Genomic DNA, 15,117 nt, shown 5'->3' with positions numbered 1-15,117 from the left:
TGTTTGTGATGGTTATTTGTGAGACATGGAAGGCGTCTTGCGAGGTACTCTCAAGTCGAAGTCCAAATATACTTGGCGGTCTCTGCTCAGACAGCATTGTATCACTATGCTACCAACTTTTGAAGGCGTCATTATCTTCGTCTCCGGTTTTTCCCTGACTCCCCCCTGCTATCAAAACTATTCATAGGCGGATGTAAGGAAAATAGGATCGGACAGATATGTGATTCGTTGTTACCCTTGAAGGAAGTACGTGTATACATATATATTTATATTGACGCCATCTAGCAGTCGATGGGGCAGATATTCACGAAGCCAAGACTCCGAGACTTAAAGGTTGATGGCTGTGCTGTCCCGGCCAGCAATCCCTCTTCTCTCATCTAAGATCATCATTTGTCAAAATCTCCATCAGCATGTCGGCTCTCATCCCAGAACATGTACGGGATGGATGCTCAACCCCAGCCTTTGAATTCATCTTGGCCACTGTCTTTCACAGTATTGCAATGTACAATGTCGTCGAACTAGATTTATTGATCTGGAGTACCTTTGTGCGTAGGTCTGGGCTGTATTTTTGGAGCTTCGTCATTGCCACAAACGGAATCATTTTTATTCTGTCGGGTTCGTCCTGCTAGCCTACACCCTGCAGTCGCCAGATTATTACATGATATTTCTTCTTGTTCTAGGGACAATCCTCATGGTTTCTGGTCAATCTATGGTGTTGTATTCTCGTCTTCATCTAGTAAGGCAAGAACCCCTTGTTCTCCGATCTGTCCTTCTTATGATCATTATTTTCGGGACTGTTACACACACCCCAACCATGGTGTTTCAATTTGGTACTACTGCGAAACCCCTCAACCTTATCACATGGTTCAAAGTTCTCTTCGTTTGGAGGAAAGTCGAAATGACGATGTTTTGTATCGAAGAGTCAATTATTTCGGGCTTATATATCCACGCAGCCATCAGCTTTTTTAGGCTCAAAACATCCGCCCACGGAAACCCAGTAAAGGACCTGGCCACACCTCTTCTAGTGGTCAATGGGTTTGTTATATTCCTCGACCTGACGTTACTTGCGTCAACTTTCGCCTCTTTACCTACGGCTCAGCCAGCATACAGAGCACTCGTATACAGCGTTAAGTTAAAGGTCGAAATCAAATTACTCAACTCTCTCGTTAAGATTACACAGCATCCAACTGTCTTGACACTTCCAACTATTCCACGAAGTTCAACGTCGGGCACTCCAGTAGCAAATGGCCAAGAGATGTCATGATTCCAGTAACCGCATAACTCTATTAGACTCGATAGCCTTATTGGTAGGTTATTTATTCTTGAGCTCCATAGCTACTACAATGACATTATTCACTTACTTAATCCCTAGGGATCAATGGCTCGATATTACGACACAATAAGCCACGCAGTCATTCTAGTGGGGTTCGCAAACCCCGAACATTCGTACTCTCGGCGTCCAGCCCAGTACGCCAGTAGACGCATAGGCCCGAGCTTTTCACAGCTGTAGACTGCCTGCAACAACCTACATGCTCTCTACAGACACTCAAGGACACCTCACAGGGCCGACCTGTGGTTCGGAATCTATAAGAAAGCTGTATATTTTACAATTGTACAAGGAAGACGTCGCTCCCACTATTCTGATCCTGCCCATACCTGTCCCAAGCCTCTTCCCATTCACGCGCTGTGTCATGCCTCTTTGATGCTACTCGTTGTTTACTCGCCCTTCAGCTTGTCCTGCTTGACGGAGAAAGCCATCTCCAGGAACTCTTGCTCCTCCTTGTTGTGCAGACCCTTGTTACCAGCGGCGACAGATGCACTGGGGCCACGGCCAGCGTACATGACGTGCTTGCGATCGTGATGCTGAGTGTTATTGAGCAAGGTCTCCAGGCGAGGCTGGACGAAACTCCAAGCACCAGCGTTCAGGGGCTCCTCTTGGCAGTAGACGATGGTCTTGGCGTTGGGGTACTGGTCGAGGTTCTCCTTCAGTTGTTGCCAGGGGAAGGGGTTCAGCTGCTCGATGCGGGTGAACGCGACGTTGTCGATCTTGTTATCGGCGCGGTACTTGGATAGAGTAGCCCAAACCTGGCCAGAGCAGAGAATCACGCGCTCAATCTCCTCCTTAGGCTTGATGACGCCAGTCTCATGCTCCGGGTCGGGGATGATCCAGCGGAAGTGGGAGTCGCCCGAGAACTCCTCAATGTTGGAACGGGCCAATGGGTGGCGAAGCAGAGCCTTGGAGAAGAAAATAATGAGAGCTAATGAAAGTGAGCCACAAGAACTACAAGTATGGGATGATCAGAGTAAACTTACGCTTGCGGAATTGGCGATGCATCTGTCTGCGAAGGATGTGGAACAGGTTGGAAGGGCTAGTCATGTACGCGACCTGCATGTTGCAGTCTTGGTGTTGGCGGTCCAACTTCTCAGGGGAGGGGAAAACGCGAGGGTCCTCGTTGCTCAGCTGTAGCCATCTCTCGAGACGACCAGAAGAATGCTCTGGACCCTGACCGTCGTATCCGTGGGGCAGAGATACGACAAGACCAGTTCTTTGCATCCACTTGGCCTCACCCGAAGCGATGAATTGATCAATGATGCACTGCGCGTTGTTGGCGAAATCACCGAACTGAGCCTCCCACATGACGAGAGCATTGGGAGAAGACAGAGAGTAGCCGTACTCGAAACCGAGAGCGCCAAACTCGCTCAAGGAAGAATTGGAGATGACAAACTTGCCCTGGTCCTTGCTGACGTGCTGAAGAGGAGTGTGAGTGTCTTCGGTCTCCTGGTCGTGGAAGACAGCATGGCGCTGAGAGAAAGTTCCACGCTCAACATCTTGACCAGAAACACGAACGTGGTGGCCCTCAGTGACGAGGGAGCCAAAGGCAAGGGCTTCCGCAGTGGGGAAGTCGATGTTCTTGCCCTCGACCACAGACTTGGTCCTGTTAGACAGAATACGCTTGAGGTTGCGATGAGGCTGGAAGCCCTCGGGGGTGCTGCCAATGACCTCGCCAAGGTGGTTCAAAGTCTTGCTGTCCACGCTTGTTTCGTTGTGAGGAAGGACCTCAGTTGCAAGCTCCTTGGGAGACTTGAAACCGTTCCACGCGGAGGTGGTCCATTCCTTGGAGGTGGGTTGGTAGTCCTTGGACTTGGAGAAACTCTCCTCCAGCATACCCCAGACCCACTGCTTGTGCTCCTCGATATCTTCTTTGGTGAAGCTGCCGTCCTCGAGAAGCTTGTTGACGTAAATGGCAATCTGGGACTCATGGTCCTGGATGCGCTTGTACATGAGAGGCTGGGTGAAAGAGGGCTGGTCGGTCTCGTTGTGACCGTGCTTTCGGTAGCAAACAAGGTCGACAATGACATCTTGCTGGAATTCAGCACGCCAGTCGGCAGCCATCTGACACACAAAGTTGACAGCCTCAACGTCATCGGCGTTGACGTGGAAGACGGGTGCGTCGATGGCCTTGGCGATGTCGGTGCAGTAAGCTGTGGAGCGGGCAAATCGGGGATCGGTAGTGAAGCCAATCTGGTTGTTGACGACAAGGTGAATTGTACCGCCGGTAGAGAAGGCAGGAAGAGAGTGGAATCCAAGACATTCGTAGACAACACCTTGCGCGGCGAAGGCAGCATCACCGTGGAGCAGAACGCCCATCGCTGTGCGATGCGTCTTCTCATCATTGTTGTAGTGTTGGATAGCGCGGGTCTTGCCGAGCACAACAGGGTCTTCAGCCTCCAAGTGAGAAGGGTTGGCGACAAGGGAGAGCTGGACGCGCTTGCCGGAGGGTGTAGGGCGCTCAAAGTTCATACCAAGATGGTACTTGACGTCACCGGAGCCTTCGTCCTCGGCGCCGGCAGTTCCGGCGAACTCGCTGAAGATTGACTCGTTGGGCTTTCTTACGACGTTGCTTAGAACATTTAGGCGACCGCGGTGAGGCATGCCGATGACGATGTCCTTGACGCCGTAGTCGACGCTGCGATCGATCAACGCCTTCATACCGGGGACGAGAGTCTCGCAGCCTTCGAGGCCGAAACGCTTATCGTTCGGGTATTTCGTGGCAAGGAAGGATTCGAAGCTGGAACTCCAGATGAGACGATCGAGAATGCGGCGCTTTTCGTCGATAGAGTACTTGAAAGGTCGGGGGACCTCGATTCGTTCACGCAGCCAGTCGCACTTCTCTCTGTCAGGAATGTGGATGAACTCAATGCCGTAGGCACCGCAGTAAATCTTCTCGCAAGCATCAATGATCTCGCGGAGGGTCATCTTCTCGCGACCATCCTTCTTGAAGCGCGGCAAGATACCAGGACCAAGCTCGTACTCGGCGTCAAGATCCTTCTCAGAAAATTGATAGTGCTCAAGAGTCAGTTCCTTAGGCTTGATGTTACCGAAGCCCTGAGACTCGTTTCGAATCCCAAGGGGATCGATGTTGGCCTTGTGGTGGCCTCGAGCTTGGTAGGCGCGCACCAAAAGCTGGACCTTGAGATGGTTTGTAATCTCAGAGCCCTGACCAAGACCAGCGCCGAGTGCTGGAACGCCGCCAATGGCACCAGGAACCAGAGAAGGCGGAGGAGTGAAAGCCTGGGCAATGGGCATGTCGCCGTTCTCCATGTTCTTGAAGTAGACTTGCCATGAGACGTGGACGCTCTTGGGATCTTGCTTCCACTGCATGTACATCTCGTCAATGTAGTTGGCAGTGTTGCCGGACAGGAAGTTATCGTTAGGGTTTGGTGCATTGTCGGTCGCGCTCGCGTAGTGACGTTGGCTGGTTAAGGCCAGGGGGCGACGGGCAGCAGCGAGCTTCCTCGTCGAGGTCCGCGACGCGATGGTAGAGAAGCATGATGATGAGCTTGTAGGTTTTGAGGTGTGAAGCACCCGAGTGCCGGCTCTACACACAGAGCTTCGCAACATGGTGGCGGATAGGGCGGTGGTGGAGGGAGTTCGTCGCCGTGAGCTGGATGAGCATGGAAAAGATGAAAGGAGGCAAGCAAGGACGGAACTTTGTCGGTCCTCGGGAGTAGGTGGTCGGGTTCATACGGGCCTGCGGCAAATCTGTCTTGGACTGGTGGAGAAAAGCTATCGACCCACATGGGTAGGTACGGATGCTCCATACGGCTGACCTACCTTACACAGCTGACCTACACTTGCATATAATTCGCCATTTCAGCCCGGTAAGAGATAGAGACCTGGATAAATCAATATTTTCCGTTATGCATACAGAATCATGATGCTATTCGGCCCTCTGGGCCCTTAGGAAAATACCTTGGGTGAGCTGGGAGGTGGCGCGCCTCCTGTGGCTGAAAGTGGCTAGTGATCGATGAACGAAAGGTCTCATTGGTCGGCAACCCGTGCACAAGAGAGACAAGTAGGTATCCGTATAGAAGCATTATTTTAATTACAGCTTTCTTTTACCCTTCATCTTTATTCTTCATGCGCATCAAGACTTCAGAAACGTCTCTCCATGGAACTACGTTGCTTTGCCTCCAAGAGTCATGTCTACTTACTAAACTATGATAAGCTAGGACTGTCAGCACGTTGATCCCTAGTACGGCGTCATTCGTAGTGACTTACTTCGATCAGCTTCTCGGTCAGAAGGAAACATTTCCTATCCTGGTCCTGGCTGAAGTTGAACGAACATGAACGCCACAACCCGCTGAAACCCATATCCTCAAGAATCTCATTCAAAACGGCTGTGGACTCTAGCGCTGTGCTGAACTTTGGATTTGACGTGAGTGCATGTAGCAAGTCTTGCGCAGACTCCAAAGTCGACGAATTCTGGCAATGCAGAAGCACATCGTCCAGGATAGAAACAATAGGCCCACAGCTGTGGTTCAGTCAGTCCAAGGGTCCGCTTAGGTGGGACAGGAGAGTTAGTAGCTTACAGGTGCATAATCACAGACGGCCTAGCTGCTGCTAGTTCCGTCAGCCACTGCAATGTCCGGTTCTGCAGTGCATCCTCCAAGTACTGAAAGTCAATCAACTCGATGGCCGTGTTCAGGAGGAGATCTTTATCCTTCATGCCGCCGAGATCATCGTATCTCTGCTGGCCAGTGACATCTCGTAAAAGGGAAGGATCAATACCCGCAAGCCATAGATTGTCCCTGAGCTCATCGCTCTCGACCGTTCGTGCGAGGATAAGAGCCATGTAAGGCGACCGAGATAAGTCGTCAGGCGGGCTCCCAGCGTCACCGACAGGATTGCCAGCCATGTCTAGGAAGGCCGAGAGTACTCGCATGGCATTCGTCTTCGTGGTAGTGTCCGCAAGACCACGAGCGAGACAAGCGCAGACTGCGAAATGGAAATTCTCAGGCGTGAAATGGATGCCGTATGCGTCATCTAGAGGCAGAGCAGCTTCCTCGAGCTGGACACGGCCCTGTAAAAGGAGAGGGCCCATCTTGTCCCCTCTCAGATCACCCACAGTGCTGATGTTAGTCATGACGGCCTCCAGGAATTGCGCCGTGCAATTGAACAAGGCCGGAGGTACAAGTCTTAGAAGGGAGATGGCCAGCCAGAAGAGCTGCAGACCATAACGAGATGCCGACGGGAGCTTTGCCATCATCTTGGACAGAGAGGTCACAATGGAAATAAGCATGTCGCTGTTCGTGTCGTCTCCTAAGCGACCGACGCTATTTCGTAGAGCGACAAGCACTTGATAAAGCAAGTCGTCATCCACCTCCTCTCGTGCCAAGCAGCCCATGACGGCAAAAGCGCGGGGTTGAATAGCTGGGTTGTTTTGGAATGCGGTGCTGGCCACCAGACTCATCCAGCGTGACCTCCAGGCATTGGAGATGTCGATAGATGGCGCTGCTACCGAGCAGACCTCAAACAAGACTGCCGCTAGGTTCTCAGTGGCGGCCAGTGAAGGCCCGGCATCCTGTGTAGTCGACATGGAGGCTCCATCGCGTAGGAATGGGGGAGGTGTTGAGAATATCTCGCTCCTGGGCTCACTGAGGAAGTCTAAACTACCTCTGAGTTTGTTAAACCGAGTTTCGTCTAGGTTGAAAGAAGTGCAAGCTGCGTGCACAGTGTTGACAAGAAGCCTATGCACTAGCAAGCGAACCTCCGGAGCGCCTGTGTTGGCCAAGATTGTGACGATGTGAAAGATTTCTGGTAGATATAGCTGAGACTGCACGCCATTATCGAACGACAATGACAAACAGAAATGAAGTAGAACGCAGATCTCGGCCCACACTGTATTGTCAGGCAAGTATTTCGTAGGTCTGAGGGAAGACCGATTCAACGCCTTGCGTAGCCGGGAAATCACCTTACCACGCAGGGTGATGCTTCCCATACCGGAGACGATCGATGACAGAGCTTCCATGGGCTCCTCAGAGAACCCAAAGCTTAGAGCTGCTCTCATGAGCTCCTCAAGGAAAATGTCGAGTATTGTTTCGTCCTGGTAGATGCCGGGCCAGACAGCTTGCTCAAGCGTATACGTAAGCCCGTGATCTGACATAGCCACATCTATGAGTTTGCGAAACAATGCTGCAATCTTTTCCTTTCCCTTCTCGGCATCGGATTCGTTTGCCAAAACTCCAGTGCGTAAGCCGGGCAGCCATGGGGCCATATATGCCAGGCTGAGCGGCTTCTGCTCGTCAGTAAAGGTTTCCCATCCGACGAAGAACTCGGTCAAAAAATCAAAGGTCAGTTGAGGTTCGGACGTTGCCAACTGCCTGCTAATCTTGATGATGAAATGAGACGGGTCCATGGGTACGGAAACATCTGTAGTGGTCAGCAGCTAAATTCTGGCGGAACTTCACCTTCTACAATTCACTTGACTTCGCAACATACCTTTGGTGCACATCAAGTTTGAAGCCGCGCCGAACTTGAAGGCCTTACAAAGAGCACCAAGAAGATTGTAGGACGATAGTCTGAGAACGTGATCGGAGCTTGACAGGTTCGTTAAGGCTAGATTCAGCAAGGTGCCCGGAACATCCTGTGGACGGATCAATCGTTCGTAGGCCTTGTGCGCTCTTGTATCCTTGCCGTACTTGGCTTTTGCGCCGCGTATTGTCTGGAGCACGTCGGCCTTCTTAGGGCTGGTGAAGTACATGACAATCTTGCCATTATCTGCACGCAGACCAAAGGCCGAATCATCTTCAGTCTGTATTGACGTAGGAGCTTCTTCCACTTCGCCTAACCTGAAAATATCGTTCACAGTCGTGCTCAGCCGATAGCCTGGGAAGACCTCCTGTTTCTTGGTGGTTGTGACCTGGACAAATTGGCTGCCAACCTTGATGACAACCTCAATCTTACCCTTTGTCTTGGACAGTCGGGTGATGGGTTGAAACACGTATCGGGTATCTGTGACAACGCTGATTGTCTCTTTCGGTAGATGAAGTTGGCTGAGATGAAAATGAGCCTGCAAATCTTGAAGGCTACCAATCAAGTGGTAGTCGACATTTTTCGGATTGAAGACACTGCTATCGCTCTTGGCAGACACCCGTAGAAGTCTCCGAAAGCATTTCCTTCTGTACGTTAGCTACGTAAATCCGACGTAGAAACTTGGGATACCCATTGCAATTCCTGCCTCGTTGATCCTTACCTGAAGGCGCTATTCATGTTGTAGACATAGACTCTGACAAGATTCCGTGATAATTCCACGGGTGTGAGCTGTTCGAGTTTCTTAAAGAGCTCATCTTGGGGTTCGTTTTGTCCATTGTAGCAAGTGGCGTCAATGAGCAGGCCGAAGGGCTTATGCCACAGACGACTTGCGATCTAGACAAGGACAGGATTGATTAGAACAGACGATGAAGAAAACGAAGCACTCCTCCGTGGCCAAATGGAGTGGCCGATTCATCGAAGTGAAGGAGGGATATATCAGATATGAGTTTGACGCTTACCTTTAGGTAGCAGTACAAGAGTGTATCGTAGTCTATGCTCTCTGCATCAATGTGTCGTAGGATGATGCAAATTATGGAAAGAGAGTCCTACAAGATGCACTTAGCAACATTCGGGAGAAGCTGTTCGAGGGTAAAACAGTACCTTGCTTTCACCTCCGTCATAGACGGCTCTAGCAGTGATAAAGGATTCAGTACTCCGGAATGCGTTTCGAAGCATAAAATTTTGAAATCTTGAGTACGAAGGCGGAGTGTTTGTCGAAATTTGTGGTCTGTTCCAAGTCACAGCCAAGGGCGGGGGGCCTAAATTCGTGATGAGATTGCGCAAAGGCTCGAGAACAGGCGACCGACCCCGGGACACCTCAGCGGGCGACCGCACGAAGTCCTTCCGTTCTTGGGTGACAAGTCTTTGGCGCATATGATCCCAATGGTCATATAGAAACCGATGTAGCGCAACGCAAGATCCGAAGTCGAAGGATTCGATGGTAGGAGGAGTTTCGAGGTTCTCTGGAGGCACCTAGCACACAGTCAAAATTAATTTTTGAGAATTTTGCGGATGAACGGAACTGCGTCGTGCGGGCTGATGGGACTACTCACAGAAATCTCGCGTAAGAAGGTTGTCACCTTGTAGATGTTCTGAGTAAGGAAGTCATTCAAGGGAAACATGTAGGGCTCCTTGGCCCCAAACAGAACATTGTTTGCCAAGTTCTGAATGACCTTCGCGATGAGTAGGAGCCCTCGTCGCATCTCCTTTGACGGCGTCGTGGTAACTAAGCCTTCGACTTCAGGCGCAACAATGGCTGGACAGAAGAATCGAAGGAAAACGAATGCCCCAACAGCCGTGTACTTGGCCTCCTGGAACCGTGGGAGTACGGCAGCAGAGATCTGGCTCTCATTAGTAGACAGTATAAGGGATTTGGAAATTGGTAGACGCACGATATTGCAGATCCTGCGAAACGAGGCTGGCATGGTCGAGGACGATGCACAAATGTCGTCGATGAAAACCTTCGCTACAATACGCAGCTGGAGGGCGTTCTTCTGGAGTTCATCTGTAGAACTCACGCGAGCGGGGTCCAACTCGAGATCTAGGTCTTTGGAAGTCAACATCAACCTTTCGACGACCTTTTGCAGTGTCGCCTTGAGGTACGGTTGTCCCTTCCACTTAGCGTAGACGGAAAGCATTTTGGTTGCGACGCATGTCCGCCGTAATATCTCTGATTCGTTGTCTGGACGATCGTTAATCGAAAGGGTTCCTCCAGGAAAAAGAGTGATGGCTGTCGGACCCACCTGTTTCTTCGATCTCTTGCTTGATGAGAACTTCTAGCAGTTCAAAGCTGAGACCACGATGTTCGAAGATTGTCAGCAGAGAGACAGTCAGTTCGTCAACCTCGCTGCTTGGGCACACAGCGCTCATCGCTGCTACCAATGTCATGTCTTTGGTGAGGAGCTGTGAACTGTGTTAGATAATGCACTACTGATTCAGCATGGCTCCACGCAGCTTTGCTCACCTCGAGTAATTCGTCATACTTCTCACTGACGGCAGCGTCTGTTAGGTTGCTGAATTCCGTTCCCTGAATGAGGATGTTGTACAGGACTTTGACGAAGGCTGTCCTGATCTCGACATTGTCATGGTATCCAATGTTAAGAGAGTGCTTCAGGCCGACGTCAATATTAGCACTCAAGAGATTTGAGAGAATGGTGATAGCAAATTCTGACGAAGATCCACCCTCATCGCGACTGGAAATTCCTGCCAGCAAATCGTTCCTCCCGCCTTCAAGAGACTCGTGGTTGAGTAGCGAAAGGAATCTGTTGAAATAGGTATGAAACATCTGTGACTTGAGCTCGCTCGTACCAGCGTCGGTCTGGCCCTCGCCAGGTTGCAAGGGGAGACGGAAAGTGAGTTCGGCCAGTGACTTCAAGCAAGCCTTGTCCAGGTCCTTCTGCACTCTCACGACTTCGTCCAAACGGCCACTTGAGTTGGTACCTGGGTCAAGACGCGGAGACCGAGGCCGAGCAATCCAGCCAAAGATATACTCCAGGAGCTGATTTCGGATCCGCACGTCATCTCTGAGGTTTAAGTGTTCTTTCCTCTTCGTTACTGCCTCGCACAGCTGACAGACCTTGATCTTGACTCGGAGGGTATTGGTGCTATCAGCGATGCCATCGAGGAACTTCGCGAAATTGAGTGCGAGAGCACCAAGATGTATGGCTGAAGCGGCACCAAGGTCTGAAGGGCTCTCGAGCCGTTCCACGAGCGCTTTCAGAAGAGAAATGGCTTGCTCGGCAAATATAATTTCGACGTCCTGTGCCTTGTCACTCGGCGCTAGTGCACCGGTGAACAAGACCTCAAGCTCAGACTCGAGAGATTTGAAGAGAGCTTGGTAAAGTGTGGATGACACCTCGCTTGATAAAACCTCCCTGGTTGCTTCTCTGATCCTGATGCTTGCACATCCAAGAAGCTGGATGCTCAACTTCAGATACCTGCTCAATAAGGGTTCTTCATGGTTCTCAGAGGAGAGCTTATCAATCCATCTCAGGCCGTTCAGTGTTGGCTCCTCAAGGATGATTGTCTGGTTCGCCGTGCATATCCCACCGAGAGATGCGAGAAAACCCGAGTAGTTTCGCCATTCGGTCAGCGCTCTTTCATCGACAGCATCAACAGGTGCCATTGAGACCTCTCTCGAAAGAAGAAGCCATCGCTCGAAGCCATACTCCCAGGCCGAAAGGATGCCGCTTGTAGGATATTGCAACCGGCGGAGCAAGCCGCGAACCCTCTTTTGAAAAGCCACGAGCCCTGTGAATCGGAACGCTCGAGATGCGATCTCACCGTACACCTCGCCGTTGCGTAGCAGTGAGGCAAATACTTTGGCTGTGTCAGAGGTCATGTCCACAAGGTTGTTCTCTTCGAAAAAGAGGCCTATGCACGAGGTCACCGTCTGACAGGTTTCGACATCAGCTGAACATAAGGAGACTAGGAGCGTCGTTTCAAGTCTGGAGGATGCTGCCTCTATTTCGGGTACGCCTTCGGGCATATCGGAGAGCTCCTGGGACAGAGCAGGGTTTGTTAGTTTGACGAGCGCTTGTAACTAAGTCTGTTCAACTTACCCGCAGCGACGCCAGCAAGAACTTCCGGGCTTCAAGATATTCATGAATAGCCTTCACCTCTGAACCGTTGCCATCAGATGTGACATCGTTGCACATGTTGAGTAATACCAGAGAGCTGCTCGAGCTTACATTAGTCCATCTTCATATTTGAAAGGACTCGGAAAGTCACCGGTCTTCATACCTGCGTCTCCAAAATTCCCTTCTCAGTGCAACAGAACTCAGTCTGCCACGGGCACGGAGTGTGTCGATGATGGAGCTGTCGGAAAAGAGACGCTTCGCAACACCTGTGGCGAGTCTCCTGATGGTCGGGTTGGCGGACACGACGCATGAGAGAAAGGACAAAAACACATCCTCGTCAGCAGCGCCGGTAACCGTATCGCTTTGGCTGTCGCCGTCGAAGAGAGAGCGTGGTGAAGCATCCAGAAACTTAAGAACATCGCATGCCATATTTGTGAACGAGTGTAAGTTCGAGTCGCGACGTGGTAGTGCCAGAGCTACGGCGGTAGCTTCTGCTGGCAAGTCCGCAACAGCCTGCTATCTAGGTCACCAAACTGGCCTACAGAGGCAATGCGATAGGGTGCGAATACAAAGGGGGTTGATGTTCATCAGACTTACCTTGAGCTGCGTCCGCATGAAGGGACCCGCGACAGCAAAAAGCTGCTCATAAACATGCGAGTCGTTTTGACGGGCAAAGTAACGGCAACCTTGGACGACGGCAGTCTTGAAAGCCTGCGGGGAAGAGAGGCCAAGATATGACTCTCTTAGTGAATCGACACAGCTTTCTAGACTCAGTTCAGCGAGGCTGACAAACGCAGCTGTCATCAAGTCTTGATCAAATAAGGAGGACTCGTTGCCGCGCCGAAAGACAGCCTCGCGGACCTCGTCTTGTACATCCATGGCGTAGCTCACCAATGCGGCATCGTCTTCGGCAACGAAGTGGCGAGATGCTCTCAAGAGGGACACCAACGAGTAAGCGGCCTGTTCGTTCTTGTTCCTCAGAGCCTTTCTCAAGTTGTCTAGAAAGCCGACCTTCTTGGCCATACTGCTACTCTTAGCCTCTCGGAGATTGCTAGCCACCTCGAAAACATCGGGTAGTAGGAATAATAACGTGGTCTGCAAAGGGTATAGAACTCCTTTCTTGCGGCCATTGTCAACGACCGTCTGCGTCATGTCAAACAGAGTATCGGCGCCGCCGTCGAGACGCCTGTGTAAAGTGTGCTGCTGCACGAATTCATGTGGATATCGATCGAGCCACCTGGTAACTAACAAGGGGGCGACGACGGCAACAGTATTTTGGAAGGATTTGCGGAAATGTAGGAAGCTGGAGCATATCTCCTGGATTATTAAACCTAGCTTTTGGGCGTCGACCCAGAAGAAGGACAGGATCTTAAGCACCGCCAGGGAAGCCTTGTCGTCGTCGGGGGTAGCGGCCGACTGACCAGGAGCAGCCTGCACTACAGCTGCAGTGCGAACGGTATATACGACGTTCCTGAAATAGTCAAAAGAGCAAGACCATGTAGAGGCCGTGACGTATTCCACGATGATCCTAATGCAAGGTTCCAAAACGGCTAATTGGGTGGTGGGCAGGGTTCCGTCGTCCTCGGGAGCGTTAGTATCACCGGGGAGCGGCGAGGCAAGCCCGCCCGAGGAGCGGGCTATGGAGTCGGCGTGTCTCGAGGTATCGTCTAGAATGGTAGACGAGGGTAAGGCATAGCCCTCGGGAATGGGCTCAACAAGCCACTTGACTAAGTCAAAGACGCGATTGACAAGAGCTTCGTCCAACGGCTCGGGAACATTTGCGAGGTTTGCTGAGGTAACACGACGAGTGTCTGCTTCGGCAGAAGGTTGGCGGATGCCTTGTGCCTTGACTTGGTTCCAATGGGCGGTGCAGCAGTCGGCAGCGAGGGCAAGGACGTAGACTTCGGAAAGGAGAACGTGGGGAGGATGGGCGGGCGGAGGAAGGCCTTTGTAGTTTCGTATTATGTCTTCGAGAAGTGCAACGAGGGAATCGAGAACAAAGGCGACGGCTGAGGTGCTGATTTTGACTAGCGTTGATCTCGTGATGAGGACAACGTCGTCCTGTTGGAGCTCCAGTCCATGAGTTCCCGTCCGGTGAGGTAGCTGAGAGGGGCGCAGATATGGTCAGTGAAGTCCCCAAGAGGCAGGAGGCAGGATACGCAAGCGAGTCGGGAAGAGGATGAGGGGGCGCGTCGCATCTCATGACCAAGGTCTAGGAGGAAAGAAAGGAGCGACTTACTCTGGTGGCAAGCCTATCGACCAGACAGCCGACGAGACCAGCATCGCCGTTCATGTCTGCGCTCCAAAACGATAAAGCTCATGACCGTACGCGCACGTCCTTAGTTTTCTGCGCCTTCCTCAAGCTCAAGTAGTGTAGTGACTTGGCCGAGTATTGCGACGGGGCTTTTGTGGCTATGAGGTCGTCGTAGATATTGTATACAGTGGAGGTCAACGGGGAGGGACTACGAGCGCAAAGCCGAGGTATGGCTGGGTCGGGAGGGCCAATTGGGTCGTCGTCGCAGTCGTAATACGTGAAGTGAGGTAGCCGTGCAGGAGAGCGAACGATGCGCTGACCTGAGGTGTAAGGTAAGGTAAAGGACCTGAAGGGATTGAAGGAGTTGGCTAGGTGGCAGAGAGCGGCTTGATGCGTTGAACCAGCATCTGTTTCGGTTTGCTGTGGTGACAAACTGTGCGCCTTCTTCTACTCGATCCTTGTGGTAGGTAGGTAGGTAGGTAGGTAGGTAGGTAGGCGAAGTACTAATGTATGTTGAGGTGGGAAAAAAGGCGAAAGATGCACCTGCATGCGTTTTACAGTCGTCCATGTCAGGAGGGAGATGGTGGAGGGGTAGCACTGTACTTAGCAGCACTGATAGCGTCGTCTGGCCCAATGACGGCTGCTACCTTACCTAAGATGGGTTTAGTCGCCTTTGGAGGTAAGGTACAGATAGGTAGGTACCTTGTCTTAGCACTGCGTATTGAACTCGTACCTGACAGCGGCCTGACCTTCCATTACGCCATGTGGCCGTACGGATACCGGTACTAATACCTGGACTTCCATTGAGATTGGCTTCCAGGGACACCCACCTCAGGACGAATGGGCAAGAGGACGTGGACAAGTGGGTGACAAGATAGAATACCGGCCAACAAAAAATCATATTACTT

At 51.6% G+C, this 15,117-nt stretch overlaps 3 protein-coding genes across 3 annotated transcripts; 1 reads left to right on the top strand and 2 right to left on the bottom strand.

Moving 5' to 3' along the window:
* Nucleotides 1-658: 658 nt before the first annotated feature.
* Nucleotides 659-1,264, top strand: CTAM01_02538 (uncharacterized protein; the record flags this gene model as incomplete). The annotated part of the gene is made up of 1 exon (XM_060518576.1): nucleotides 659-1,264. One exon carries the CDS (start codon nucleotides 659-661, stop codon nucleotides 1,262-1,264), a length of 606 nt encoding a protein of 201 aa, XP_060387209.1.
* A 452-nt stretch (nucleotides 1,265-1,716) lies between these two features.
* CTAM01_02537 (oxoglutarate dehydrogenase) lies at nucleotides 1,717-5,002 on the bottom strand (the record flags this gene model as incomplete). The annotated part of the gene is made up of 2 exons (XM_060518575.1): nucleotides 1,717-2,258; nucleotides 2,314-5,002. Coding segments are annotated over 2 exons (3,231 nt in total), but the record flags the coding sequence as incomplete, so codon positions are not given.
* A 543-nt stretch (nucleotides 5,003-5,545) lies between these two features.
* CTAM01_02536 (GTPase-activator protein for Ras-like GTPase) lies at nucleotides 5,546-14,248 on the bottom strand (the record flags this gene model as incomplete). Its single annotated transcript, XM_060518574.1, has 13 exons — nucleotides 5,546-5,816; nucleotides 5,875-7,714; nucleotides 7,784-8,463; nucleotides 8,538-8,710; nucleotides 8,836-8,922; nucleotides 8,978-9,349; nucleotides 9,430-10,058; nucleotides 10,120-10,279; nucleotides 10,341-11,876; nucleotides 11,938-12,052; nucleotides 12,119-12,468; nucleotides 12,553-14,058; nucleotides 14,195-14,248. The coding sequence occupies 13 exons, from the start codon at nucleotides 14,246-14,248 to the stop codon at nucleotides 5,546-5,548; spliced, it is 7,773 nt and encodes a 2,590-aa protein (XP_060387207.1).
* Nucleotides 14,249-15,117: the final 869 nt, after the last annotated feature.

Source organism: Colletotrichum tamarilloi (genome assembly GCF_030869305.1).
Source record: "Colletotrichum tamarilloi strain Tom-12 chromosome Unknown Scaffold_5.1, whole genome shotgun sequence".
Classification (NCBI taxonomy): Eukaryota; Fungi; Ascomycota; class Sordariomycetes; order Glomerellales; family Glomerellaceae; genus Colletotrichum; species Colletotrichum tamarilloi.
The sequence above is the reverse complement of the archived record's forward strand: the minus strand, read 5'-3'. Positions and strand labels throughout refer to the sequence as shown.